General features: G+C 44.5%; 1 protein-coding gene across 3 annotated transcripts in view; it reads right to left on the bottom strand.

The window, feature by feature from the left end:
* Positions 1-27,696, bottom strand: part of SLC4A11 (solute carrier family 4 member 11) — a 726,210-nt gene that overhangs the window by 196,598 nt on the left and 501,916 nt on the right. For all 3 annotated transcript variants that reach the window (XM_029593900.1, XM_029593909.1, XM_029593918.1), the window contains exon 4: positions 11,959-12,002. In XM_029593900.1, coding sequence (XP_029449760.1) covers positions 11,959-12,002 — 44 coding nt within the window. The remainder of the gene's footprint in view (positions 1-11,958; positions 12,003-27,696) is intronic.

Below are 27,696 nucleotides of genomic sequence, written 5' to 3' on the forward strand. Positions count from 1 at the left end.
AAACCACGCAGACAACCAACAGCTTTTGGAGGCAAAAAATGGTACCAAATGGGGTGCAGAAAGAGTTGGATTTTTAGATTTAATTACGTTCCCTTTCCAAATCTAAACTCAAGATGAGTTATAATTCACATACTGTAGTCATTTTCCTTCCTGAGAGGGCTTACAATCTAAGTTCTACCTGAAGGAATGGAGAGTTAAGTGACTTGCCCAAGGTCACAAGGGGCATCAGCGGGAGTAGTGGGATTTGAACCCTGGATTCCATGGTTCATAGCTTGCTCTACCCATTTTGTGTCAGACATTTGATTGTTAGAAGCTTTATAGGCTGTAATCTTGATGCCTTAAATGTATTTGTTTAATTTTTTAATATAACGATCTTGAAACCAGCTATGCTCCCATTAGGGTAACGAACACAGGAAATATTTTTCTTTTTGAAAGGGTAGTGTTATTTTTTCTAAAACGAAACCATTGAGTGTTTAAAAGTGTATCATTTTGAGAATTTTTTAGTCTAATAACTCAATATCGATTTTTTTTTGGGGGGGGGGGGGATGGGGAGGAGGCAAGGGGAGAGGAATCCTAATTTTTTGAAATGAGAAAAAAAAAAAAAAGCCTAAACTACATGTTATTAAATGCAGTGAGTTGACACTTCATATAAGAAGATTACTGTGTCAGATTCAGCTTACTCACACTAGAAAACAGTCTACATAAACTATTCTAAATTAAAAAGATCCAATTCACTAGATGTTTTAACCTTAAAGTATCATTATACCCCAAGAATATCAATCCAAAACCTTGCTGTAAATGAGTCACTACATTTATGGAATTACAGCAATGATCATTCTCCATTTCACTCAAGATAGCCATAACAACTGGTGACAAGTCCAAAAGAGCTAAACAGAGCAATCAAAAATAATCTTCTGTGGGACAGTTATGTAGAAAACAGAGCCTTTTCCATTGTTCTGGTCATTGTATTTAGTGGCAAGCTTTATCAGACTATTTCTAACAGCATGCCAAGAATGTGTTCATGTAAGCTATATTTTATATCTTTGAAATATTAAACCAGGGCAACTAAACAGTGCACAGAGGGCAAAGTTTTCGAGCTATGCGCTCTATCATGCAATTGCTTGTGTCGCCTTCATAACTTCCAAGCTGGAGACAGGATGCTGGACCCAGCATGACACTTCTTATGTTCTGATGAGATAACACCACTGGGACGACACTTACAATTGTGCTCAATAATGCTTTTCATTTATTTATTTTTTTACATTATTCTTGTAATAACTCCTCCTTGGGCAAGTACCAAAGGCTCAGCACCAAAAGTATACAATACCTTTCTATCTATAAAGGACAGTCAGCTGAAAGCACTTAGACAGCTATTTTTTCAGTTATTTTGGTGCATTTCATCTGTTTATAAAATGGAAAGCACAGGGCACAGACCTTTAGGTAAAGTGCACCCTGCATTGTAGACATTTGAGTTTGTCTTCACACTACCGCTATACCCCAGTCTTACTGCAAAGCATGCCTTTAGGGTGACGAGATATATGCAGCCCTGACACTTGGAACTTTCCTTGCTATTTCACTCATGAGACAGGCAGCTACGTCTAGCACTGTGTACATTGAGTAGTGCTATAGAAATGATGCAAAGTTAAAGAATGAAGCTATAAAACATGTAGGCCCCGCGTTGATTCAATTTTCCATTACCTTGTTATGTAATCTTGTACAATAACAGGCCAATATATTTCAAAATTTTTAAACTTAGATTATAAGATCCATGGTGCAGGTCTGGTGATAAGTTCACTGCCAACCCCAATGGCCCAGGTCTCCCTTCCCCTCCCTCCACATCTTGAAACCCCATCTTTGTACCCCTCTCTTACCCACACAGAACTCTTTTCTCAAAGCAGAATCTCTGCTGTGGGGCTCCAGGAACTAGCTGCTGATAGCGGCAGGAGCCTGGCCCTAAGTGCCAGGAAGGAGCTGGCACATGCTCAGAGTCCCTGCAATGGCCCTTCCTTTTCCCTCATGTGCTGACTTTCTGCCTATGGTGGGGTAAATAAATGCATCCTGGAAATAGCTGAGGAAAGAGCTAGGAAAGGGTTATAGCAAACATTTGACTAGGAAAATGTAAACCCAGCCCCAGGGAGGAGCATTATGATGAAGCAAACTGAGATCTGCCAGTCATGTTATCTGCAAGGGCCTAGGATAAAGTTCCAGAAAGATGTGTCAAAATGCAAGACAACAAGTAAATACATCAGATCTCCAAATAAGGAGATAAAAAAAAAAAAAACCCAGACTCTGGGTATAGGAAGGCAGACGAGATTTTACTTATACACACTCATAAATTGAATCACATATGAATATACATACTGTAACTAGTTTCTCAGTCCATAGTCTGGAGCTGTCCAACACTGGCATCCTGGCACTAATTAAGAGTGATTTCAATGGTCTTCCAGAGCTGAAATGCCAGTATTGAATACCTCTCAAGCATGGACTGAGAAACTGCTTCCTGTATTTACATATGTGCGATTCAAAACTTCTATAATGAAAAAAGTCCATTCCATTTTCCAGAACCATGTTTCTTAATCTATGAGGTGGATCTCAAGGAAGGAATGACCTTGTGTGGTGAAGCATGGCAAGACCCAGAACCAGAGAATGTCGCTGTTTGCAGTGTTCACCTCATGTGTGCAATCCTTAACCTCCTTTTCTGCCTGAAGGACTAAGCAGGGAGAGGGTGTACATTCTTGTCCCTTTGACTGCTCCTTGTCCCTGTGACCTTCACATTTAGAGGAACACAGCAAGGCTTTGGGAGTGGGGGACAGACACATATGGTTATAAGAGAAAGGGGAAAAGGAAAACAAAGGAGCAGGTCATGGAGGGGGAAATGGAGAGAAAGAACAACATGATACAGGACAGAGACTGATATGGAAGGTGGAGGGAGGGGGTAATGAAGAGAGGGATGTGGTAAGAGGTGGAAATGTGAGAGAAGATGGAAAGAACTGAACTAATGAAGAGTTGTAGAACAGAGAGAAAAGTGAGAGGAAACAGGAAAAGATAGTTGGTGTCTCAAAGGGTGATTAAAACAGAAGGGTCCAAAAGGAGAAGAGTATCAACACTTGTTTTTTTCACTTCAACTCTTGCCACCACCACGCCAACTGACTGTCTGGGTTTTTGATGAGGTATGAATGAACCTTCGCTGAATTCATTACCTGAGGCTTAGCCACTGAAAGGATGAGAAAGCAAATGTTGCTAACCTGTAACAGGTATTCTCACAGGACAGCAGGATGTTAGTCCTCACATATGGGTGACATCATCAGGATGGAGCCCAATCACGGAACACTTTTGTCAAAGTTTCCAGAACTTTGACTGGCCCCTACTGAGCATGCCCAGCATGGCACTAACTCTGCAGCCAGCAGGGGTCCCCTTTCAGTCTTGTTACAAAGCTACAGGCAGTGCCGAAAAATATAATAAGAAAACAAACCTAACACCGCGGGGTGGTGGGCGAGTTTCATGAGGACTAACATCCTGCTGTCCTGTGAGAACACCTGTTACAGGTAAGCAACATTTTCTTTCTCACAGGACAAGCAGGATGGTAGTCCTCACATATGGGTACCAAGCTGAGGATGTCCGGACATGCACCAAATGTACCCAGGGACGTGCCAGAGGCACAAAGCTGGGGTGGAATTTGGGAGAGGGCATCCTGAACTCCACCAGGCAGGTGGAAGGGTGTTGGTACGTCACGTCGTAAATAGGTTACACAATATAGACTGGCCGAAGATGGAATCTTGTCTTTCGGCTTTGTCTAAGCCAGTGGTTCTCAACCGGTGTGTCGCAACACACCAGTGTGTCGCCAAGAACATGCAGATGTGTTGCCACACTTCCCGGTCCCCCGCTGACCCAGCTACTCCCCGGTCCTCCTCCACCCGGGCTTAAAATGCTGTCAGCCCGGGCTGAACGCAGCAGGACAGCTGGAGTCAGGGCATCGGCATCGGCATGGTCTCTTCTTCCCGCCCCCCCCGCCCTGCGTCCCGGAAGAGGAAGTAGTGAGCATCGGGTGCATGCGCGGAAAGAAGAGACCATGCTAGTGTGGTCAGAATTGGCCTGAAGAACAGAAGAGACGCGCGGTCTGAAGAATGTGCAGCGCAGCTCGGAGGAAAATGAAGAAGAGCGTCAACCCCCGCGGCCGATGGGACTCCTCCTCCACGAGGGCTGAAATGAAGGAGGTTAGGGTTGGGAGGAGGCTGCTGCTGCCGCTAGTTCTGGGGAGGGAGAGAGAGTGAATGAGCAAGCAAGCATGTGTGTTTGAGATCCTGTGTGTGTGTGTGTGTGTGAGTGAGATAGCATGTATGTGAATGATTGAGAGCCTGTATATGTGAAAGAGAGTATGTCTGTGAATGAGAGCCTGCATGTGAGAGAGAGCATGAATGTAAGTTTACGACTGGGAACCTGAATGATAAGTTTGTGATTGAAAACCTTTTTGTGTGAAAGAGTGTGTGTGTATGATTGAGATCCTTTGTGTGTGAGAGAGATAGTGTGTGTGTATGATTGAGATCCTTTGTGTGTGAGAGAGATCATGTGTATGTATGATTAAGAGCCTGTGTGTATAAGTAAGAGAGAGCATTTGTGTCTGTGTGTGATTAAGAGCTGGTTTAGGTGAGGGAGCATGTCAGTATGTGATTGAGAGCCTGTGTGTAAATGAGAGAAAGAGAGAGAGCATGTTTGTAAGCATGAGAATGAGTCTGTGTGTGAGAGAAAAAGACAGCATGTATGTGTGTGATTGAAAGCCTGTGTGTGTAAGTGTGAAAAGATAGACAGCATGTGTGTAAATGTGTAATTAAGAGCCTATATAAGTGAGAGAAAAAGCATGTGTATATGTGAGTGACTGAGCGCATGTGTGTATAAGTGTGTAATTGAGAGCCAGTATGAGAGAGAGCGCTGGTATGTGACTGAGAGAGGAGAAAGTTCCAAGCAAACCACCCCTCTTCCTGCTAATTCAAAACAATCTCAGGACACCTGGATATCAAACGTTTCCAGGTATGCAGAGCAAAAAAAATTTTGTATCCTTATTTTTCATTACTGGGTCTTTGTGTCTGCTATTTGAAATATTTTATTGGTATCTAGAAATTTTTTATATGAGTTTTTAATTATTGGATATTCCACTCATCAGCTGTTTCGAAATAATCTGTTCTTTTTATTAGTATGGTTTTACTGCTACTGATTTTATATTTCTTGATTTGTTTTATAAGGATGGGTGATGTTTCTTTTTTCCTTTATTACACTGCATACAGAGACTCTGGCTTGTTGCAGTTTCCAATTCAGTTTTTTCTGCATGCTTCTAGTTATGCGTTTTGGTCTCTTTATTCTTTGTTAGGTGAGGGTCAGCACATGTGATTTAGGTGAGGTTTTCTGCTGGCGTGTAGTTTCTATGTAGGGCTCTATAGCAGCCTGACTTGGTCCGTTTTCCTAATAGATGTATTGGTGTCTTAAGGCCTGGTGTAATATTTCAGTGTTGCCTTTTCTTAGGTAAGGTGGTTACTGTTTAAGTGCAGGAAATTGGTGCTGTTTTGGTGTGGGATGTTTACTATTTAAGCAATTTCTGTTCAGACAGAATATGTATCTTTTCCTTGTGTCATTTTAAACAATAAAAATAATTACCGGACCTTTACTTTTTATTTCCGCCGTGAATTGTAATGAGCAGTGTGTCACACATGTGAGCGAGGACTGTCAGGTGTGTCACGATGGGAAAAAGGTTGAGAACCACTGGTCTAAGCAATAGTGGGCTGTAAAAGTATGGAGAGAACTCCAGGTGGCAGCCCTGCAAATGTCAGGATGTGGTACTGATCGTAGGTGTGCTACTGAAGTCACTATGGCCCTTACAGAGTGTGCTTTAACACGGTCTTGAAGTGGAATGCCTACTTGCTAATAGCAAAAGGATATGCAGTCCGCTAGCCAGGAGGAGAGAGTCTGCTTACCCACAGGCTGTCCCAATTTGTTAGAATGGAAAGAGACAAACAACTGAGTGCTCTTTCTGTGGGCAGCTGTACGATCTAGGTAGAAAGCTAGAGCCCGTTTACAGTCTAGGGTTTGCAGAGTCTGCTCTCCTGGATTGGAATGAGGCCTGGGAAAAAAGGTAGGTAGTATGATGGATTGATTGAGATGAAACTCTGAAACTACCTTAGGTAGGAATTTAGGGTGAGTGCGGAGTACTGCCCAGTCCTGCAGAAGTTTAGTGTAAGGCGGATAGGTAACTAGTGCCTGTAACTCACTAACTCTGTGAGCGGAAGTGATAACCAAGAGGAAAATCAATTTCCATGTTAGATAATGAAGATTGCAGGAATGAAGAGGCTCGAATGGTAGTTTCATGAGCCGACCCAAAACTAGGTTGAGGTCCCAAGAAGGGGCCAGAGGACTCAGTGGAGGCTTGAGGTGAAGCAAGCCCTTCAGAAATCGTGTGACAAGGGGTTGCACATATATAGGGACATCCCTGACACCTTTATGGAAGGCGGCTACCGCACTGACATGTATTCTGATGGAGGAAGTTTTAAGACTTGACTCTGACAAGTACCAGAGATAGTCTAGAAACTTCGGGATTAGACAGATAAAGGGATCAAGGGCCTGAGAAGAGCACCATGACGCGAACCTGTTCATTTGTAAGAATAAGATTTTCTTGTGGAAGGCTTCCGTGAAGCAATCAAGACATGGGAAACTGGATCAGAAAGGTTAAGAGGTTGAAGGATTAACCTTTCAACATCCATGCCGTCAGGGACAAGGCTTGAAGATTGGGGTGGCGAGACACCCATTATTTTGATGATTAGAAGCGGGTCTGTTCCCAAAGGAATATGCCTGCAAATGGAGAGATCCTGAAGTATTGGAAACCACACCTGGTGGGGCCAGTGGGAAGCTATCAGGATCATAGTTCCCTTGTCCTGACGTAACTTCACGAGAGTCTTCGAGAGAAGTGGAAGTGGAGGGAATGCATATAGGAGACCGGTTACCCATGTCTCTTCGTGGATAATGTTGGCTGCGAGTGAGAGAGCAGAAATTGCCTACTTTGCGATTCTGGGATGATGCAAAGAGGTCTATATTTGAGGATAACCCCATTTTTGGAAGATGGTGTTTGCTACTGAGGGATTTAGAGACCACTCGTGCGGTTGGAAGGCGCGACTCAACTTGTCTGCCAACACGTTGTCCATTCCCGGCAAGTAGGTGGCCCTGAGGTACATCGAGTGGGAGAGGGCCTCTGCCCATATCTGTGCAGCTTCCTGACACAGAAGGTAGGAGCCTGTTCCTCCCTGCTTGTTGATGTACCACATGGCCACCTGGTTGTCCGTCTGGATCAGGATGACTTGATTGGATAGGCAATCCTGAAATACTCAGAGCGTATCGGATTGCTCGCAGCTCCAGGAAATTTATCTGGTGTTTGGCTTCCTCTGGAGACCAAGAACCTTGTGTCTGCCGATCGGCCACGTGGGCTCCCCATCTGAAGTTGGAAGCGTCAGTGGTGAGAATTATTTGAGGGTCTAGCACCTGAAAGGGCAAGACCTGTAGAAGATTGGTCTGATTTGTCCACCAGGTGAGAGAGAGAGACGGAGTGAGTCAGTTACGTTGACAATGGTCGACAGGGGCTGAAGGGATTGAGTCCATTGCGACCTTAGAGTCCACTGCATGAGTCTCATGGCCAAACTGGCCATTGGGGTGACCTGAATTGAGGATGCCATGTGTCCCAGAAGGATGAGAAAATGATGTGCAGTCGTTGAATGTTGAGACCGCAGCTGATGTGCCAGAGACACGAGTGAGAACTCGTTGTCGAGGCAGGAAAGCCTTTGCCTGCAAGGTATCCAAGTCTGCCCCAATGAACAATAAGGTTTGAGATAGGACTAAGCAGGATTTGTCGTAATTGACGAGAAATCCGAGTGAAATTAGAGTATTTAAGGTGAGATGTAGGAACAACAGAGCGGCTTGCTGAGTCAGAGCCCTGATTAACCAATCGTCCAGATAGGGGTAGACATGAACACCTTGAGTCCTGAGGAAGGCTGCAACCATGACGAGGCATTTTGTGAAGACTCGTGGTGCAGATGCGAAGCCGAATGGAAGCACTCAGTACTGATAGTGCTTGGGGCCTACTAGAAACCTCAGGTATTTGTGATGAGATGGAGTTATCGCAATATGAGTGTATGCGTCCTGGAGGTCTAGAGAGCAGAGCCAGTCTCTTCTTTGTAGAAGAGGAAGAAGTGAGCCCAAGGTTACCATCTTGAACTTTTCTCTCTGGAGGTAATTGTTTAGGGCTCGTAGATCCAGAATTGGACGAACGCCTCCCAATCTTTTGGGGATTAGAAAGTACTGGGAATAGAACCCGAGGTCTTGCTGAGGGGATGATACTGGTTCTATTGCTCTGGACTGGAGAAGGAGGGAGACCTCCTGTTCCAGGAGCAATGAATGGTCAGATGTTTTCCACGTCCTTAGAGGTGGGGAATCCAGTGGCATAGAGAGAAAATTGAGATGATATCCTTGAGCAATTATCGCTAGGACCCACTGGTCTGAGGTGAATGAGTGCCACCTGTTGTTGAAATGGCACAATCGACCTCCTACTGGTATGTGGGGTAATGCAAGCTGGCTGCTGCTCTCTATGCGAGAGTCAAAAGCCAGAAGCAGGGCCCAGCTGGGGGGCTGTTTGTGGCTTTTGTTTCCGGGTCTGACGAGATTGTGTTTTTAAAAATGGTCTCGTAGAATGGGATCTGGTTGGTAGCGGGTAGGACTTCTTCGGACAGAAGAAAGACTTTTTAGAGTCCTTCCAGAAGGGCTATTTTGAAGAATAATCCGAAGGTATCAGAGAGAGCTATCTTAGGGTCTCGTGAAGGTCCTTTAATTCAGCCACTGTCTTTTGAATCTGCTCTCCAAATAGATTGTCTCCGACACTGGGGAGGTCAGACAATCTGTCCTGGACTTCAGGTCGAAGGTCTGAAGATTTGAGCCAGGCCCATCGTCTTGCTGAAACAGCAGCTGCAGATACCCTGGTTGCAGTGTCAAAGATGTCATAAGATGTTCTGATCTCATGTTTGCCTGCCTCAAAACCCTTATTAAGTAGGGTTTGTAGCTGTTCTTGAAGTGGCTGAGGCATGGAGTCTGTCAGGTCTTGTATCTGCTTAAAGATGACCCTATTATATTGGGTCATATAAAGTTGGTAAGTGGCTATTCGAGAGATGAGCATTGATCCATGGAAGACTCGGCGACCAATGGCATCTAGAAACTTCTGCTCCTTTCCAGGGGGAAAAGAAGTGTGAGGTTTTGATCTTTTTGCTCTCTTCTGTGCAGATTCAACTACCACAGATTGGTGATCCAGTTGAGGTTTTTGAAAACCTGGAGCTGACTGCACCAAATAGGTAGTGTCAGCTTTTCTGTGGACTGGTGCAAGGGTTCTGGAGGAGGTCCAGAAGTACTTGGTGGACAGGGATGGAGGTTATTTCCTTGGGAGCATCAAGGAATTGAAGCAACTCCAATCATCTGATGGCTATTGTCCTGTTCAGTCTGTAATTGGAAGGGAACCAATTCAGACATTTCTTTCACAAAATTTATGAAAGAAAGGTCCTCTGGAGGAGAACGCTTTCTACTCTCAGTGGGTGAAGGTGGTGATGGCAAGTCATCGGTGTCTGGTGAAGAGTCATCAGTCCAAGTATCATAAGGATCAACACCTGTCCCTCTAGGAACTAGAGGGGGATGGGGTGGTTGGATACCTGAAGGCCCCAGTCTAGGCTCTGAAGGAATCAAAGGAATTACCGGAGGCACCGATGAAGGCATCGAGGGCATCGATGGATGGCTCGATGGCGCCGATGGACGTATCGGCACCAATGGAATCGGTGGCGTTGGCTGTATTGGTCTCGATGGCTGAGGCAGAACTCCCGATGGAAGGATATGGAACAGTGCTTCTCCTCCCGATGACAGAGCAAGTGGGGAGGGCACCGGAGCCATCGGTGACCTGGGGTCCATTGGTGGAAAAGCGGCGATAAGCGCTTCCATCCTGGATAGCAGCAGTGCCAATGCTGCCGGAATCGGGTCAGTGGTCGGTGTCGGGGGAACCTGGAGTCGTTGCATCGCCTTGTCGATGGCCTCCTGAACCATCCGGTCCAGTTCTTCTCGGAGACCTGGAGCAAGCAGCCCCGGCTCTGGAACAGAAGGAGGCAGAGGCATAGCCGGAGGGATCACCGATAAAGGCGGAATCGCGGCTCCCGATGCCCCATCAGGGGAGGGTTGCCTCGGTGACCCGGTCGCCAAAAAGGTCGGTGCCGACGGCGGCTCGGATGATGGCGAGGTTGATGATTTTGCTCCCTCGATGGTCAGAGTCTTTCGGTGCCGATGGCGATGTTTCTCCCTACAATCCCCTCGGTCTTGAGGGGGAGTAGAGAGTGTCGATGGCGGAGAAGTCGTCGATGCCGGGCAGTCACCGGCCAGTGGTCGATGCTGGCACGAAGTTGACGGTGCCGGTTCAGATGATGTCGATGCAATGGACGGAGTCGGGGTTTGAGCACAGAAGAAGTTCCATCTTCTCCATTCTGGCCTTGCGACCTTTTGGTGTCATTAGGGCACATTTGGTGCAGGTCAAGACATTGTGCTCTCGTCCAAGACACATTACACAGTCTTCATGGGGGTCTGTAATGGACATGGTATGAGTACAGTCTGGGCACAGATGGAACCCCGACGTCATGGCCATAGAAAAAAATCGAGCCGCGGTACATTCGACGGCCAGTAGGCCGCGAGGGCCAAACTAGACGGTAATCGACGGAAAACGGATAGAAACTTACCGGAGTATTGCGGCTTGAAAAAAGTTAACAGGTGTTAACTTTTAATAATTCCGTGAGGAAAATTCCTGTCAGGAATCTCTACAGAGCTCCTTAACCGCGAGGCTACTGCTGCGCAGAAAAAAGAAGACTGAAGGGGGACCCCTGCTGGCTGCAGGGTTAGTTCCATGCTGGGCATGCCCAGTAGGGGCCAGTCAACGTTCTGGAAATTTTGACAAAAGTGTCCCGTGATTGGGCTCCATCCTGTGATGTCACCCATATGTGAGGACTACCATCCTGCTTGTCTTGTGAGAACCACTGTTCTGGCATCTCTTATTTGCTCTTCCCAAGTAACTTTTAAAATACTGTATTCATATCTGATCATAAGAGATTTTAAAAAGGAGCCTAAAATTGCTATTCATCTTATAGTTTAATAGTGCACCCATGCAGTCGAGGGAGCCTATTCTTCTAGCCATCGAAGATGGTGGGAGAGGCCCAGGATGGCAGAAAAACAACTTGAGGGAGGATAGCTAGAAGGGGAGAAAGAAGACTGTAAGCTCTATTGAGCAGGAACTGTCTTTTTTTTATGTTTGTACAGCGCTGCATATGTTGTGCAGCACTATAGAAATATTAAGTAGTAGTAGCAATAGTAAGAGATGAGAGGTAGAATGAATGGTATGCTGCAGTGTTCCATAACAGGAAAAATCCCTGCCTTGAACTATCATGTAAATGAAATCAGTTGGTAGGTTACCAATATAATATTCATAATGAATATAAATTCTTCTACTCAAGAAAACTGAAATGAGTTTATTGTCAGCTGCCTGGAGACTAACTACAATTGAGACAAGCAATCAGAGTTAAATAGCCACACTGAGCATGCTATGCACACAGACAAAAGCACACAAACTTACTGAAGATCACAGAATTTTATTAATATTTTTAAAGCTACAATGCCTCATTCTTGATGACCACTTTCTGCGGAGCTGGCAGCTACAACTTGCAGGCAATCTGCAGCCTCCTGGGGCACCTGCCATTGGCTCCACTGCAGTCAATGTAAAGCACAGAAGGCTGTTGCTAGATCTCACAGTAAAGCCACAGGATCACCACAATTTGCTGTTTGTTTACAACAGCAGGCATCATTGGGGTGGCAGGGGGAAGAGGTGAAAAGAAAAATTGTTTAAAAAATGTGACTTACTTTTCTAGATGTATGTAATAATACACATCCCCAGCTGTCACTCTCTGTCAGGAAAAAAAGTAAAGAGATGGTTATTATTGACTCTATGAAAGGAAGGAAAAATGCACTGCACAAGTAGACTCTAAAAAATAAATATTCTATATCAGTATGGAAGAAAAACAGCAACAGATACATTTAAATACATTTTTTTAATGTCTTTATGGCAATGCACATCCCCATGTGCATTGCCATAAAGACATTAAAAAAATGTCATCAGTATCAACATTTACTAATTTTTACAGCTAAAATTCCAATAAAGCAGATCACAAAAATAAAATATTCTGTTTGTTAGCATAGTTTTAAGCCAAATCCCTGTTGACAAATACATACCAGCCAAGCAATTCTGTATTGGGGCCTTCAATCCTGCCACAGTGAAAGAGATTTTTAAAGTTGGATCACATTCTTAATTTAGCGAACATTTGGCTTTGCTGGGCTAATGCTTAAATCAGAGGGTTTTTTCCCCAGAGGGTAGGTGCCAGTACCAAGTACTGACACATTTTCTTGTACCTGCTTTAATTGTCCTGTGGTCCCCCACCAAAAATATGCATCTGGTGCCACTTTCCCTCTCTCTCCCCCCTCCCTATATTCTCTCTTCTGCGTGGAATAAGACCTGAGGAAGAGAAACTGCTGCCTGTACAGGGAAGTGAGAGAGAAAAAGAGAACCAATTCTTGGCTCCTAGGATAAGTGAAGAGGAATTCAACATGCCTCCCTGTTTAATACAGAACATGCCATCTGGTTGTCTGGATTAAGATTTTCTTGCCTAAGAGCAGGTAAGAAGGCAAGGTAGATAACTCTCAGATCCCGAAGGTTGAACTACAAATGACTCTCCACTAGAGACTGCAACCTTTGTGTCCCAAGTCGCACCAGTGTGTGCCTCTGCCCTCTGGTGGAGGCATCCATACGCACTGGGATGCATAGTCAGCTCTTCACATTTAGAACTTCTAGGTTTATCCATCACAGGGGTGCTTTCACTTAAGGAGTTACAGAGGTTTAGTAGGCTAATGGTTGAGAGGGCTGATCAACTGGCATGAAAGGGCCCACTAAAGGGCTATAGTGGAGTGACTCAGTTTTCTCCCTTGTTGTATATCCAGGACCAGGCTAGACGCCTGGTACACCTTAAACTCCACAGAGGGAGAAAGATCTGTGGGCAGGATCTTGCTGGAGCAGGGAGAGGCTTGAGGGCGGGATCAGCAGGAGAGCATAAGAGTGTAAGCCCACCTGGATTCAGGAGGCCACTACGTCTACAGGAAAGGCAGTTCCTATAAATCTATGTTTACCCAAAGCCCAGGGATTGGGAAATATACTGCAAAGGTAGGCGGTGATTCTTATGTCGTAGTACTATAACTTGAATAAAGTTTTATCTGCATTAGAAAAGTCTGGAGTTTATGTGGCTTTGTAATTCCAACCTGGAAAATGCTGTTCAGACTCCCACATATTGGGGCGGATTTTAAAAGGCGCGCGAATAGCCTACTTTTGTTTGCGCTCCAGGCGCAAACAAAAGTACGCTGGATTTTAGTAGATACGCGCGGAGCCGCGCGTATCTGCTAAAAACCTGGATCGGCGCGCGCAAGGCTATGGATTTTGTATAGCCGGCGCGCGCCGAGCCGCGCAGCCTACCCCCATTCCCTCCGAGGCCGCTCCGAAATCGGAGCGGCCTCGGAGGGAACTTTCCTTTGCCCTCCCCTCACCTTCCCCTCCCTTCCCCTACCTAACCCACCCGCCCGGCCCTGTCTAAACCCCCCCCTTACCTTTGTCGGGGGATTTACGCCTCCTGGAGGGAGGCGTAAATCCCCGCGCGCCAGCGGGCCTCCTGCGCGCCGGGCCACGACCTGGGGGCGGGTACGGAGGGCGCGGCCACGCCCCGTACCTGCCCCGGGCCGTAGCCACGCCCCCGTACCCGCCCCCAAAACGCTGCCGACACGCCCCCGCCCCCGACACGCCCCCCTTGGAGAACCCCGGGACTTACGCGAGTCCCGGGGCTCTGCGCGCGCCGGGAGGCCTATGTAAAATAGGCTTCCCGGTGCGCAGGGCCCTGCTCGCGTAAATCCGCCCGGTTTTGGGCGGATTTACGCGAGCAGGGCTCTGAAAATCCGCCCCATAGTGTCAGGTCAGGGATTTTTTTTTCTTCTCGCTGGGCACAAAGAAAACCCCCCAAGTCTCCAAGGGAGGACTTAAAGTTTGTTGTGTGGCCTGCCAAAGAAGTTGGAGGCAAAACAGTGCTGCTTGGGTTTCAGAGTACTTGCAAGCTTGCTAGCTCATAGAAGAGCACAAATAAAAACAAAACAAAACAGAAAACTTTAAATAGAGAGTGGACTGTGGGGCTTGCAGACAGGGTAAGTTTTTTGTTTGCAGACTAAGGGGAAAAGCCCTGTCTAGTGTGAGAACTATAACATTCAGTACAGTTGGCTCCAGTGAGTCAGGGGTTTGGTTTGTTTGTTTTTTTACTTTTTTTTTCCCTTTTGAAAGAAAAAAAGAGCGGGGAAAAAAAGCAGTTATGCACTGTGGCTGGAACAGGGCATGGCCCAGACTGAAAGTGAAATTGCTAGCAAGTGCAGAATCCAGAGAGCTTAAAGACCTGGGCAAAAGTAGTGAAAACCTGGTCTGGATCCAGTGGATGTACTGCAGTGCAGGTAGATGAAAGAGAAGCCAGTGTGCTGAAAAGAAGAGTAGCCATGTACTTCTGTGTAGAGGAAGTTCCTCATTCTCAAGTCAGGGCAGAGAGGGAGAACCTGAGACTGGAAGAGAGGGATGGAAAGGCCAGCCAGGCTAGTGGGGCCAGCAGAGCCACACCCAGATTTCCAGAGAGAGGAAGACAGAATTAAATGGCGGCAGCTGTTAGCAGAACTACAGGAGATTGCAACACACGTGATCCATTGGGAGGTGGAGCTAAGGCAAGTCACCAGAGAGAACACTTTGGTAGTGAGTGAACTGAAAAAAAAACTGCCAGCCTGCCTGAAGTGAAGTCATAAGAGGCTGCAGAGTTCCTGGAAACTGAAGGAGCACAGCAGCCATTGGAATTATATGAGTGGCGCTTGACCCTTCAAAGAGACTTCACTCCAGAGGAAGTGGAAAGCAGAATAGAGCTGAAGCCCATACGGGTCCTGCAATGACTGTATTACCTGAGAGAGGTCTCCCAGAAAGCCAAGAATACAGCAGAAAGAAGCCTGAGGAGCACTGCAGGAACTCTGAGGTTGGAGGTACAGGAGGTCTCAAGAAAGGCCCTTGTAGGGTGCCCAAACATTGAAAAGAGCCTGGGAGAGGGCAAAACAGACTGCCCAGAAGGGAGCAGTACTGGGTGGCCGCTGAAAGGCAGTATTGAGAAGCCTGATAGAAGCGCTGCCAAGGGGCCAATTGAAGAGGCTGCAGAGGCCAGGGTGTCACTAGTGAGAGGAGTACAGAGGAGCCAATGCGTGGCAGCGACGTGGAGTCAGCGAGAACCATGATAAAGTTGCCAGAAGGCACTGATCATGACCGTGCAAAGGAGGCACAAGTCACCACAGAGGTGACTGAAGACTACTTGTGGCAAGTCTCACAGCCAGTTCAAGGAGTCCCACTAGGGTAGAAGTGGAACCCAGAGCTATAGATGGACTCCGATATAGGACACTGGATGTACACTGGGTGAGGAACACAGTGGGTGGTACTAACAATGAGATCTGGGGTAACTCTAATGTGTGAGGCTGAGTCTGACCCTAGAGCCCTGACCCCAAGCCTAGCTGGTGAGAGGCCAGATGAAAGGCAGTTGGGTGTGTGGTACTTCCCTGGATGGGATCCAGGAGGAAGTAATGATGTTTGGACCAAGCTGGGGGGGGGGGGGGGATAATATGTGGCAGTGACCCCATTTCCCCTCCTTGTTGTATGTGCTGATCCACCTTAAATCCCACAGAGGGAGAGAGCTCTCTGGGTGGGACCCTGCTGGCACAGGGAGAGGCCTGAGGGTAGGATCAGCTGGGGACCATAAGAATGTAAGCCCAGCTGGGCTCAGAAGGCCCCTATATCTCTAGAAGAGGCAGCTCCTGTAAATCTGTGCTGATCCAAAGCCCAGGGAGTGGGAAATATAATGCAAAGTTAGGAAGTTATTCTTGTGTTGTAGTGCTGTAACTTGAATAAAGTTTTATCTGCATAAGAAAAGGCTGGAGTCTATGTGGCTTTGTGCCTCCAACCTGGGAAACACTGCTTGGTTTCCCACAAGGGCCCATATGTGTTGATGATTCAGAGGAACTATATATGCACTATTGCAGTCATGTGTCTGAGAAGAACCAGTACCAAACTTACTGATGGCTTGCTCCCACTGTAGAAAAGATGACCTTAATAGGCCCATCAGTTCAGCAATGTGACTCTCAAAAAGAAAAAAACATCTTCTCCTGAAGCTAGTCTATCTAGGCTCCTATGAACTGAATTCTCTGAAATGGAAAAAGTTGGACTTAGAGAAGTTGACCAGGAAATCCAGAGAATGGAAGCAGAATCCACTGGAGGTCTAAGAAATCTGAAAACATCTGTTCTCTGGTCTTTTTCCTTCCTGACACTGATGAACAGTGTCTTTGCCAACTTATCCAAAAAACATGAGTAGGAGAAATCTTCCAGAGAAGATGCATGCTGTGACAAGTCTGGAAGAGGATGTGAAGAAATCCCCTTGGAATCTTCCTTCTCTCCCAACCACAGGGCTATGCAGAGCCATGACCTCCAATGATGAAGAAGGTGAACAAGGACGTGTCCTCTGTTGGTCCGATGGGGGTAACTTCTGGCAGAAATTCTGAAAGAACTTCTTTTCCTTTGGATGCATGAAAGGACTCCAATGAAGGAGGTGAATCTACTACTTCAGGGAGGGGACTTCCAAAATTGGAAGACCTTGGGGCGAAGTTCAAACATCTTGGAGACTTTGAGTAGTCCTGCTATTTGGGAAAATTTCCTCCATCTTGGACAGGAGAGGCTCCAAGCTCTTCTTGCCATCTTCAGGACGTAAGTAGACAAAGGAATTCTTCACCAGCCCTAAAAGCTGGGCTTCTATAGGCTGAGGGACCCTTTGCACTGGAGCTGAAGGAGAGACACTCTCTTCAGAAACCCAGGTTGGTTTATCCTCATTCGGTGTTGCTGATACTGGCGGGAGCTCAGGGCCACAGTTGTAGCTGTCGAGGCAGCCAGCTCAGAAGCACTCAAAGTCTGTTGCACCAGTATTTCTTGCTGGGATCTGACTGGTGAAACATCTCTCTGTGCCATAGTGAGACTTGTGTTTTTATGTCCAAGGCACTCTGCGCTCCAATGAGAAAGTAGCCTTAGGAGGTAATGCAGAGTCAGTGCTCCACACCAATGAAACTGGTCTGCATTGGCTCTAGACATAAAAGAAACCTTGGTGCCATGAGCATATTCTATGCCATTAAAGACAAGAGCTCTGGCATCAAAGAGGTGACCTACCATCTTGGGGTCAAGGAAAGCAGAGTTGCTTACCTGTAACAGGTATTCTCCTAGGACAGTTGGATGGTAATCCTCACACATGGGTGACATAATCAGATGAAGCCCAGCACAGAAAACATTTGTCAAAGTTTCTAGAAACTTTGACTGGCACACTGAGCGTGCCCATCATGCCACTATCCACGTGGGGTCCCCCCTTCAATCTCATAACATAGAATTACGAAAAAATAAAATAATCATAATGAAACCCAACTCTGCGGGGTGATGGGCGGGTTTCGAGAGGACTAAATCCTGCTGTCCTAGGAGAATGCCTGTTACAGGTAAGCAACTCTGATTTCTCCTAGGACAAGCAGGATGGTAGCCCTCACACATGGGTGAATCCCTAGCTACAGGCTGTTCCCGAATGCAAGGCAGACCAACACGTACCCAACCAGGTGCCAATGGGCACAACAACAGTGGTACTGTTAGAAACACAAGAGACAGCCAGAACCCAAAAAAGGGACCCTAGCCAGGAAGATTTGGGTTCTACAGCTGGAAGAAATTCCAGGGGACAGACTGGCCAAAGCTGCTATTGTGTTGGCCATCTCTGTCCAAGTACCTTGGAAATCTTAGACATGGGGACTGCCCTCAGGTGGGCCACCAAAGCTGCCATGGCTCTGACACAATGATTCTGAACATGGCCCCAAAATTGCAACCCCGCTTGCGCATTGCAGAAGGAGATGCAATCGGCCAGCCAGTTAGATAATGTTTGCTTGGCAACTGCAACTCCCAATCTGTTCTTATCTGTTCTTCTCCAGGTCGAAGGCCAAGGCTCTTTTGCAGTCTAGGCTCTGCAGAGCCCATTCACCCTGGTGCGATTGGGGCCTGGGAAAACTGGTGGGTAGGATGACTGACTGATCCAGATGGAAATCTGTCACCACCTTTGGCAGGAATTTAGGGTGTGTACAGAGAACCACCTTATTATGAAAGAACTTTGTGTATGGGGAATATGTCATCAACACCTGAAGCTCAATAACCCTGCGTGCCAAAGAAGCTGCGACCAGGAACATGACTTTCCAGGTCAGTTACTTCAGGTCACAGGTGCGCAGTGACTCAAACGGATACTTCATGAGTTGAGCCAATTAAAGTCCCAGGCCACAGTAGGAGGATGCAGAGGAGGCTTTAGCTGAAGCAGAGCTCACATAAAGCACCCCACTATGGGATGCAGAGATATGGGTGAACCACCCACTTCCTGATGGTAGGCACCAATGGCGGACAGAGTTGGTTTTTAAGCCAGCATGTGACATGTGCAGCAGACAGTCAAACAGTTTCAGTGTAGGGCAGGCGTACGGATCCAACCTGTGACCCTCACACCACACGGCAAACCTTCTCCACTTCAGGCCATAAATATTCCTGATGGTGCACCTTAAGGGACATCTTATAACAACTCCTGGCAGTTGGAGGCATCATGATCTGGGCCTAAGCAGTGAAAGCAAATCAAATGGGTATAGGTAATGAACACCTGGTGCCACCAGATGCACGCTTAAAACCACTAACCACAGTCTTCTTGTTTTCCATTCTTAGTTTTATTTTTTTTTTTTTGGAATTGAATAGTTCGGTTTAGGGGTTGCCAAGGTAGTGATCAAAAAAAAAATGCAATTAGGCAGAAGCAGGACAAAGATATAACCTAAACAAAATCTTGAAAGACTGAGAACACATTCTTCTGGTAGCTTAGATAAAGAAAGGCTGAGGGGCTCATAAGGCAGCATGCACTAGCAGAACTCCTGCAATGGTCAATAAGATTTTTACTGAGCTCAGGGAGCTGGGTCCAGCTTGTCAGATGATGGCACCTACGCAATATGGCTGATTCATGCCTGCTTATAGACAGATATTTCTGTCTATGGAGATGAAACAGATGTTACTACATTAAGAATAAAAGATTGTAAAGAGATTCACAGACAGCAGCCTGGTGCTAGACATTTTCTAGAAAGATGCAGCTACCAAAAGAATGGAAAGTGGTAACATCAAGGAACATGAGGAAGACAATACTTAGATCAGAAAAGAATAAAAAATTGCTAATTAGACAGAAACAGTTTCAATGGTGACTGAGGCACCACTGAAACCTAGCCTGGAACCAGGCCGTTTCAATGAGAGACAAAGGCTAGAAAGACTATTTTCTCCTTGAATGAGATGAGAAATGGGAGACAGGACAATGACTGGAGAAAAAAGTGTCAAAAAAAGAATGGAAGTTTTTTGGTCCTCTAGTAGTTTCAGTGTTCTCTTTCAGACTGACCGATCACCTCTTGTTGGCCTCAGTGCTAGAAACGTGCACTCTTACCACTGCTGGTAATAGGGAGTCATCACTTTAGGGACAGCTGTCTTCCCTCCCTCTCCAGATCAGAGCACACCCCCTCCATGGAACTTGCAGGCCCAAGAAAATTGTGTTCCTATAAGACATACTATAAATAACCGTGTTTTTCAATTATTTCAATTATTTAAGGCATATCAAAATGATAGAAGTCAGCAGTCAAAAGCAAACAATGGGATTTATCAAATATAAATAAAATTTACTGGAAAGGCAAATAGTGGTGGGAAAATTACATAAATAAAGATGGCAGTATATTTAATATCCAATACAAAAGTGTTAAGGAACCAAGACCTTTTTATATAAACCACAAATTTAATATATCATAAATAGAACAACAGAGGAGCAGTTTTATAGTGGTTAAAGCTGGAGCTGAAAACCAGGGAAGCCAGGATTCAAAACCCACTTTTCCCATAGACCCTCCGTGTAACCTTGGGCAAATCACTTCAACCTTCACTGTCTCAGGTACAAACTTGGGGCCTGGTTTTCTAAAGTTTTTTTTTCCCCATGCTGTGTCTATGGGAAGAATGCTTAGTAAATGAGGTGCTTAGACTATACCCCTAGGGAAGGGAAATACTTACTGTACCTGAATTTGTAATTTGTCTTGAGCTCAGATTTGGAAGGACAAGTATTTAAATCTAAAATCACCCCAGAAAAATTAGGCGGTTCATGAAAAAATCAATAAACATATCCCAACATGGACATGTTTCAGCTATACTGCCTCCATTGTTGAAAACAACTGCAATGCAGGAGGGTTAAAAGTGCCCAGGTACACCACAAGTAATGCAGGTTAGTCACACATTTGTCCTATATCTTTCTCTTCATTTTTCACCTTTCACTCCTTGTTCATGCCTCCATTTCCTCTTTTCTTCCCTTTCTCGCTTAACATACTACAGGGAGATTCACTTGAAAGAGGCCCCAAATATTCTGTTGTAACTTCTGTTAGGATGAAGCAATCTGAACCAAAAAAATACGCTACATATGTGTAATCTTTTGCATTACATGCGATGCTGGACGTGATCACCGTATTCTGCCAGACACATTTCGACGCGGCACTCCATGTTCCTGAACATGTCTGCGAGTATATTGGGGAGAATAGCAGCAATTTCAAGTTGGATGTTTTCCTTCAACTCTTCCACAGAGTGAGGCTTGTTCTGATAGACTTTTCCTTTGAGCATACCCCAAAGGAAGAAGTCTGGTGGTGTCAGGTCCGTTAACCGTGGTGGCCAAAGTCCCTTTGAAATTATCTTGTGGCCGAAAAAGGACTCAATTTCTGCTTTGCTCTTTGCCGATGCGTGACACGTTGCTCCATCTCGCAAATGGAGGTTAAACATCGTAACGGCTGTCCGGCGCCTACCTCATCGCTTTGACGCGGAGGCATCACTGCTTGTTCGAAGCTCCAAATACTGAGAAGCGCATTGCACTTTGTTTCGTTCAGATTGCTTTGTCCTAGTGAGACTTATCACAGAATATTCAGGGCCTCTTTCGAGTGAATCTCCCTGTACTTTCACAGCATCCTCCCCCACCCTCCAGTCTTTTTCTCTTATTCAGTATTTCTCTCTGCTCTTTGTTGCCCTCCTTACATTTTTATCCTTTACCTCTCAACTGTAAAACCCTATCTTGGTATTTTCTTCTTTCACTAACAGATTTAAAACAAACACAAATCTTGTCATCTTGCTTTACTCCTTAGTTATTTTTTTTCCTGTTTGCACCAGTATTGCCCAATTACTTTCTCTGCTTCTGTTTTTCCAAATATTTTCCCCGTCCTCCACACACTCAGATCCCTTATGCCCCACCCCCACTACCTTTTTGTCCTTTCAATCACCTGATTTGCAAGCCATACTAGTTTCTTTCTTGCTTTTTAATTGCTTTCCTAAAGTAAATGTATGTTGTCCTTTTAATGGCTGCTGCTGGTATTGCCTGCTGTTTCTTACATCCATCTTCCCATCCTGCCAGTGTCTCTGATGGTAGTCTTATCTTAAAAGCGGTCTCTCTTGAAATGCAACTTTTGGGTATTTACTAAATTAACTGCATATTTGAAAATGTCTGCACCTACAGAACCTTAAGCCAAATGTATTTTTATTTAATATTCTTATTAATCACATCCCCAGTCACATAAAAAAATGCCCAAAGTGGTGTACAAAGAATCCAACACAAAAAACACAATACACTTAAAATTCACAAAACGCAACAACTGAAGTGACTGACACAAACCATCATGCCTCTACCCTATTGCAGGAGAGAGGTTTCTGTGAGCTGAGCAGAACAGAACTCATGCTATAATGGCATTGACAACATAGTCTTAATTTTATTATAGTACATACCATAAGAGAGAACATTAGTAAAATAAAGTAGAATGTCTATATTTGTAACCAGGTGACCGGAAATACTTATAAATAAAAGTCAGTCAAATGGTTCAGCGCTACTGAATGATTAAAAATGAACCATTTTAATATTAAACTTCAAAAATCAGGCATTACAGGGTAAATAATCGAAAATGGGAACATTGGGCCAAACCCCACATGTACTTTTATCAGCAAGTTTTACACCATAGAAAAAAAAAACTATGCTAATAGTTTTGCTTTGATTATTGCCTCCGCCCCCCCACTACCAACAAAACTACCTACACAAATTTGTGCCTGCTTTTTGGGCAGGTATTTATTTATTTATTTTTTTAGGAAAAACTAGACACATAGTTGTCTCCCCTGACCTAACTACTCCCAGGAATGCCTAGAAAATACACAGGAAGAGGGTGGGAAATAATCAAACAGCCCATTTCTGTAGGTAAAACAGCATTTTACCTGGGGAAATCTTTGATTAATGCCCTCTATACAATGCATGACCAAGCTATATATCTTATCTACATAATATTACAGAAACACTCGATGCAGAAACATTCAACTATGCAGAAGAAAGGATTCTTCTCAGAGAGTCTTACTACACAAACAATAATCAGTTCTATAATTCTGCACGGAGTATATTTCTATAATGATACAGAAAATTACACATATTACCTGTTTACTTTTAGCACAAGCAAACACATCCCCCTCTGGAAAGTCCCCAATTCCCTTATTCCAAAAATGTATTCATATAAATAAACCACCAAACAAATTTTCAGATTATACCCAAAAAATGTTTAATTAAACAGAATTGCTAACATTTTTTTTTACCCCATAACTTTCTAAAAAACCACTTCCACTCTTACCACCATGTGCACACACATACACAAATACATCGCTCTTAAAATCTCATGACTTAGGTACTGAAACAAAGTATCTCCCTTTCAGTTATACCAACAATGTATCCTGCCTAATGAAACATACAATGTAGCTTACTTAATAAAGCATAATGTCTCTATCACAATCCTTAACACAACATCGGGTCTGACAGATTATACAAGATGTTTCATCACTTAGGCAAAAGAACTTGCTTCAAAACCTATACAAAGGGGAAACTTTCTTTTACTATATAAACTACACACAAATGTACACAGGAAAATAAAGTCCATAGGGGAAAAAAAAAAAAAGATTTAACAAGTTCTGATTGCAAACAAATAGCCACACAAATAAAAGCCCCTACAAAGGCCTTTGTTTCACCCGTATATATTTATTTATTTATTTAGCATTTTTATATACCGACGTTCTCGATACAAATATCAAATCAGGTCGGTTTACATAAAACAAAACAATCGCGGTGAGGCGTTACAATAAACGGAGTTTCAGAACATGAGAATAAATATTAAATTTATATACACATATACACATATACATATACACACATTTCTATACACACATACATAAATACACATATCCAACAGTTATTGCATGCTTTATTACACACTATAAAAACATTATAAAAAAATCAAAAAATAAAATGACATCACCACAAACATATATTGTTTGCATGCCCTAATCAATCATTTCTCACTCACACTTCTAAAATCTCTTCCACTGTTATGCATTTATAGCCTCTGTTTTGCTGTGCAGGCTTCTTCAGGGGAATAAATGGTTCACAACAATTCCTATGATGGTTTCCTGGACAGTATTTAGTGAAGAGAAATTGAGCTCTTATTTTGCTGGAAAAATTAAATATTAATCAATAGTGATGTGCATTCATTTTTCACAAATTAGACAATGTCAATGATATTGTCTAATTCGTCATAGTTCGGTAACGCCAATATATGAAGCGATTTTTGCCGAAATTTTGGCAAAATTTGTATTTGTTAGTGCGCACTAACGGAGTTAACGTGCACTGCATATCTCTTAGTGCACAGTAATACCAATTAGTACACACTGTTTTTCAAGCTAACAAACTCCTCTGAATTAATACTTTTTAAGTAGCATGTTTTAGTGCGCACTAACATTAGCTACAGCGCACTAAAAAACATTAGTTACAGCCCACTACTACATACTTAGTGCGCTGTAAGTTCTATTAGGGCACACTAACTAACCTGCGCAGTAAGGCCCATTAGTGTGCACTAACGTACTTCGCCAAAAAAAAAAAAAAAAAAAGAACCGTGGGAAACTGAAATTTTCCGCGGAGCGCCCAATCCGAAGCCCAAACCGATATGTTTAAACGAAGCACATCTCTATTATACAATATGTTGTTAATACAAGAAAACATTTTCGAAACAATCTTTTTAAACAAACACTTGTCAAACCTTTGTGTGTCGATTATTCAATTCAGTGCCTCAAACTTCACCTGTTGTTAATTACACAGGATATTGTAAAAAAAAACATTGGGACAGAGTCATTTCAGGACACAGAAACATCTGTGGAATCCACATGAAGTGATAGAAAAACATATGGGACTCTAAACAACACTTCTGTGTAATATTCACAAGGTATCCTTTTCTTGTGCACTGTGGTTCAATTGTATCCTTTTGAATGAAGGTGCCTTTTATGTAATTTTTCATGTTTTACAAAGTAAATTTTTAAGCCTAGCCTTATTGAAGCTGTTTTATTGAAAGCAATTTGTATATACTCTGGCAATGTTGGTTTCTATACATGCTATAAATGCATAACACTGAAGAGATTTTAGAAGTGGGGTAAGTGAGGAATGATTGATTAGGGTATGCAATCAATTTATGTTTGTGTTGTTGTGTCATTTTATCTTTTGGTATTTTTTTGATGTTTTGATAGTGTGTAAAAGCTTGCATAACAAAATAAGTATTTTTCATATTATCTAAGATATTGGTGGCATTACTTACCTTTTTATAGGGTTTATTGTTGGATATTCTATTTAAAGTACCCATGCATTATTTTTGTCCAAAGCCTAGTTATAACATACATATTACACACACACACACACACACACGTACATATACATACTATCAGGGATTTTTTCAGGGGATAATGAGTATCAGCATTTTTTTCCTCCGCCTGTTTGATTTGCCCTTTAAGTCCCTCAAGAAAAAAACGCATCCTGCATGCGAGTACTCGCACCATATTTTTTCAGACAGATAGTACTGTATATATGCATGTAAGATTTCTCTATGTACATAAAGCAAGTTTATTTACTGTAAACTGTGTTCTCCATATACAACAGAAGAATTAGCCATACAATGTGAGTTGTTGAAATCGTGGACCCTTGGATTGAAGTGGAGCTTGTACAACCTGTAGGGAGGAGCCCTGCAGGTCCCCACCTTCGGCAGATGGAATTGGATGAGGCAGAGGACCAACTGGAGCTTTGCCTATACCAGCCCACATTCCCCTCAGTTGAGCCTTTGGGTGGGGGCCTTTGCTGATGGTCAGACGTTTGGGTAGAGGTCGCTGGGTAGTACAGGCGAATTCAGATGCAGGCTAGAGTCACTGGCAGGTGGCGTTCAAGGATGTCCAGGAGGCAGGCAGTGGTCAATACCGGGAATCTATCTGTAGGGAAAGGCAGGATGGAGAGGCAGAACAGGAGGATGAGGAGTAACACAGGAGGCAAAGCACACTGAAAAGCTGAAGAGATGACCACTAGGATTGGTGGGCAAGACAAGGACCACTAGAGCGGGAGATGAAATCACTGGAACTGAAGACTCAGGAAATGGAGACAAGAACTCAGGAGCCGAAGGATGCAGAGACAGAAATACAGTGGCAATGCATGCTACTCAGGCAGTAGGGAGACCTGTTACTGAGGCATCAGCGGAGCATCTGCAGGGGCATTTTATAGGCCAGAGAAGTAATGTCATCGAGAGGTGCTCTCAGCCCTTTCCCGCCATGGGCCCTTTAAATTTAGCGATGTTGGGCGCAAGCACCTTAGGAGTGGGGCTGGAGGAAGTTAGTAGTATCTTGCCAAACCGTGAGAATTCCGGGAGGCCGGTGGCATCGAGGAGCAAATGGCAAGACCTGCCCCATGGGGTATGTGTGGTGTTTCATGGGGGGAGCCTACGGATCGCCAACCACAACAGTACCCCCCTCTTAAGCCCCCTCCCTGAGGCTCGGGGTTTCTTGGGGTGACAAAGTAGAATTCCTTCAACAGCTTGTGGTCTAGAATGTTGGAGGCCAGCTCTAGGAGTATTCCTCTGGGTCATACCCCTTCCACGAGATGAGGTATTCAATTTTTTTGCCTCTGCAGTAAGAGTCTAGGATCTCCTTGACTTCGTAGACTGTGCTTCCATCAATAGTTATGTCTTTATGTCTAGGTAAAGTTACCTAGAAGGCCAGGAGAGTATCAGGGTTTAGTAAAGTGACATGGAATATATTATGTATCTTGAACGCAGGTAGCAACCTCAACTATTATGTGACTGGCCCCAGTTGCTGTAGAACTGGAAAAGGCCTAATATAGAATGGGGCCAGGTGCATGGAGGGCATTCACAAGCGTAAATGATGTGTGCTGAGCCATAGTTTCTCCCCAATTGTAAATTGAGGGGCTGGTCTTCCGTGGGGGTCTGCCATCCTCTTGGCTCTATCAGCGGCATTTGGATTTGAAAGATTGGTCTGAGCCCATAGTTCTTGCAATTCCCGGGCTGCCAACTGGGCCGCAGGTAAGGGCACTGTCTCTGATAGTGGCAGAGGGTCCGATGGCTGTTTCCTATAGACCAGTAAGGGTGAGGATCTGGTGGCTGCATTAACATGGGTATTATGAGCGAACTGTCCATGGCAAGAGAGTGGACCACTTGTCTTGGCACTCATTGACATAAGAACATAGGAAGGTCTTAAGAGTCTGGTTGGTACTCTCAGCATGTCAGTTTCCTTGTGGGTGACGTGATGCCAAACCTCTGGCAGAAAGAATGCCAGTAATTTGTGGTAAATTGTACTCCTCCATCTGATAATATGTGCTTGGATAGACCTTGTAAGCGGAAGACATGAAGAGTAAACAGATGTGCCAATCCAGGTGTAGATGTGAAGCCCAGTAGCAAGACAAAGTGTGCCATTTTAGAGACATGATCTATGATTACCCAGATCACAGTAGCGCCTTCTGAGAGGGGGAGATCCATGATGAAATCTGTAAACAGATGAGTCTAGGGCTCCCTGGGAGCTGGCAATGGCTGTAACAGTCCCCAGGTTCGGTCATGCAGTGGTTTCTGCTGTCCACAGGTCGGGCAAGAATCAACATAGGCTCCGACATCTTGCTTCATTTGTGGCCACCAGTAATACCGTTGAAGCAATTCAAGGGTGCGTGCCTGTACAGGGTGCCCTGAGACATGGGAAAATGCATTTTTCCAGCCTGGCAAACAGGTTGTTCTCTTGCAGGATTGCAAGACTGTGCACACTTCTCGGCGGGGGGTGTTGAGGTCTTGAGACAAAATTAAGATGTTGTCTAAGTACACGACTACACAAGTACAAAGTAGCTCACGAAAAATTTTATTGACCATCTTTTGGAAAACCGTTGGTGCATTACATAAGCCGAAGGGCTTGACTAGATACTCATAGTGTCCATCACAGGTGTTAAAAGCAATTTTCCATTCACGCCCGTCTTGATTCGCACAAGATTATATGTCTCTCTGTGGTCTAGTTTGATA

The sequence above is a fragment of the Rhinatrema bivittatum genome, chromosome 1 (genome assembly GCF_901001135.1).
Source record: "Rhinatrema bivittatum chromosome 1, aRhiBiv1.1, whole genome shotgun sequence".
NCBI lineage: Eukaryota > Metazoa > Chordata > Amphibia > Gymnophiona > Rhinatrematidae > Rhinatrema > Rhinatrema bivittatum.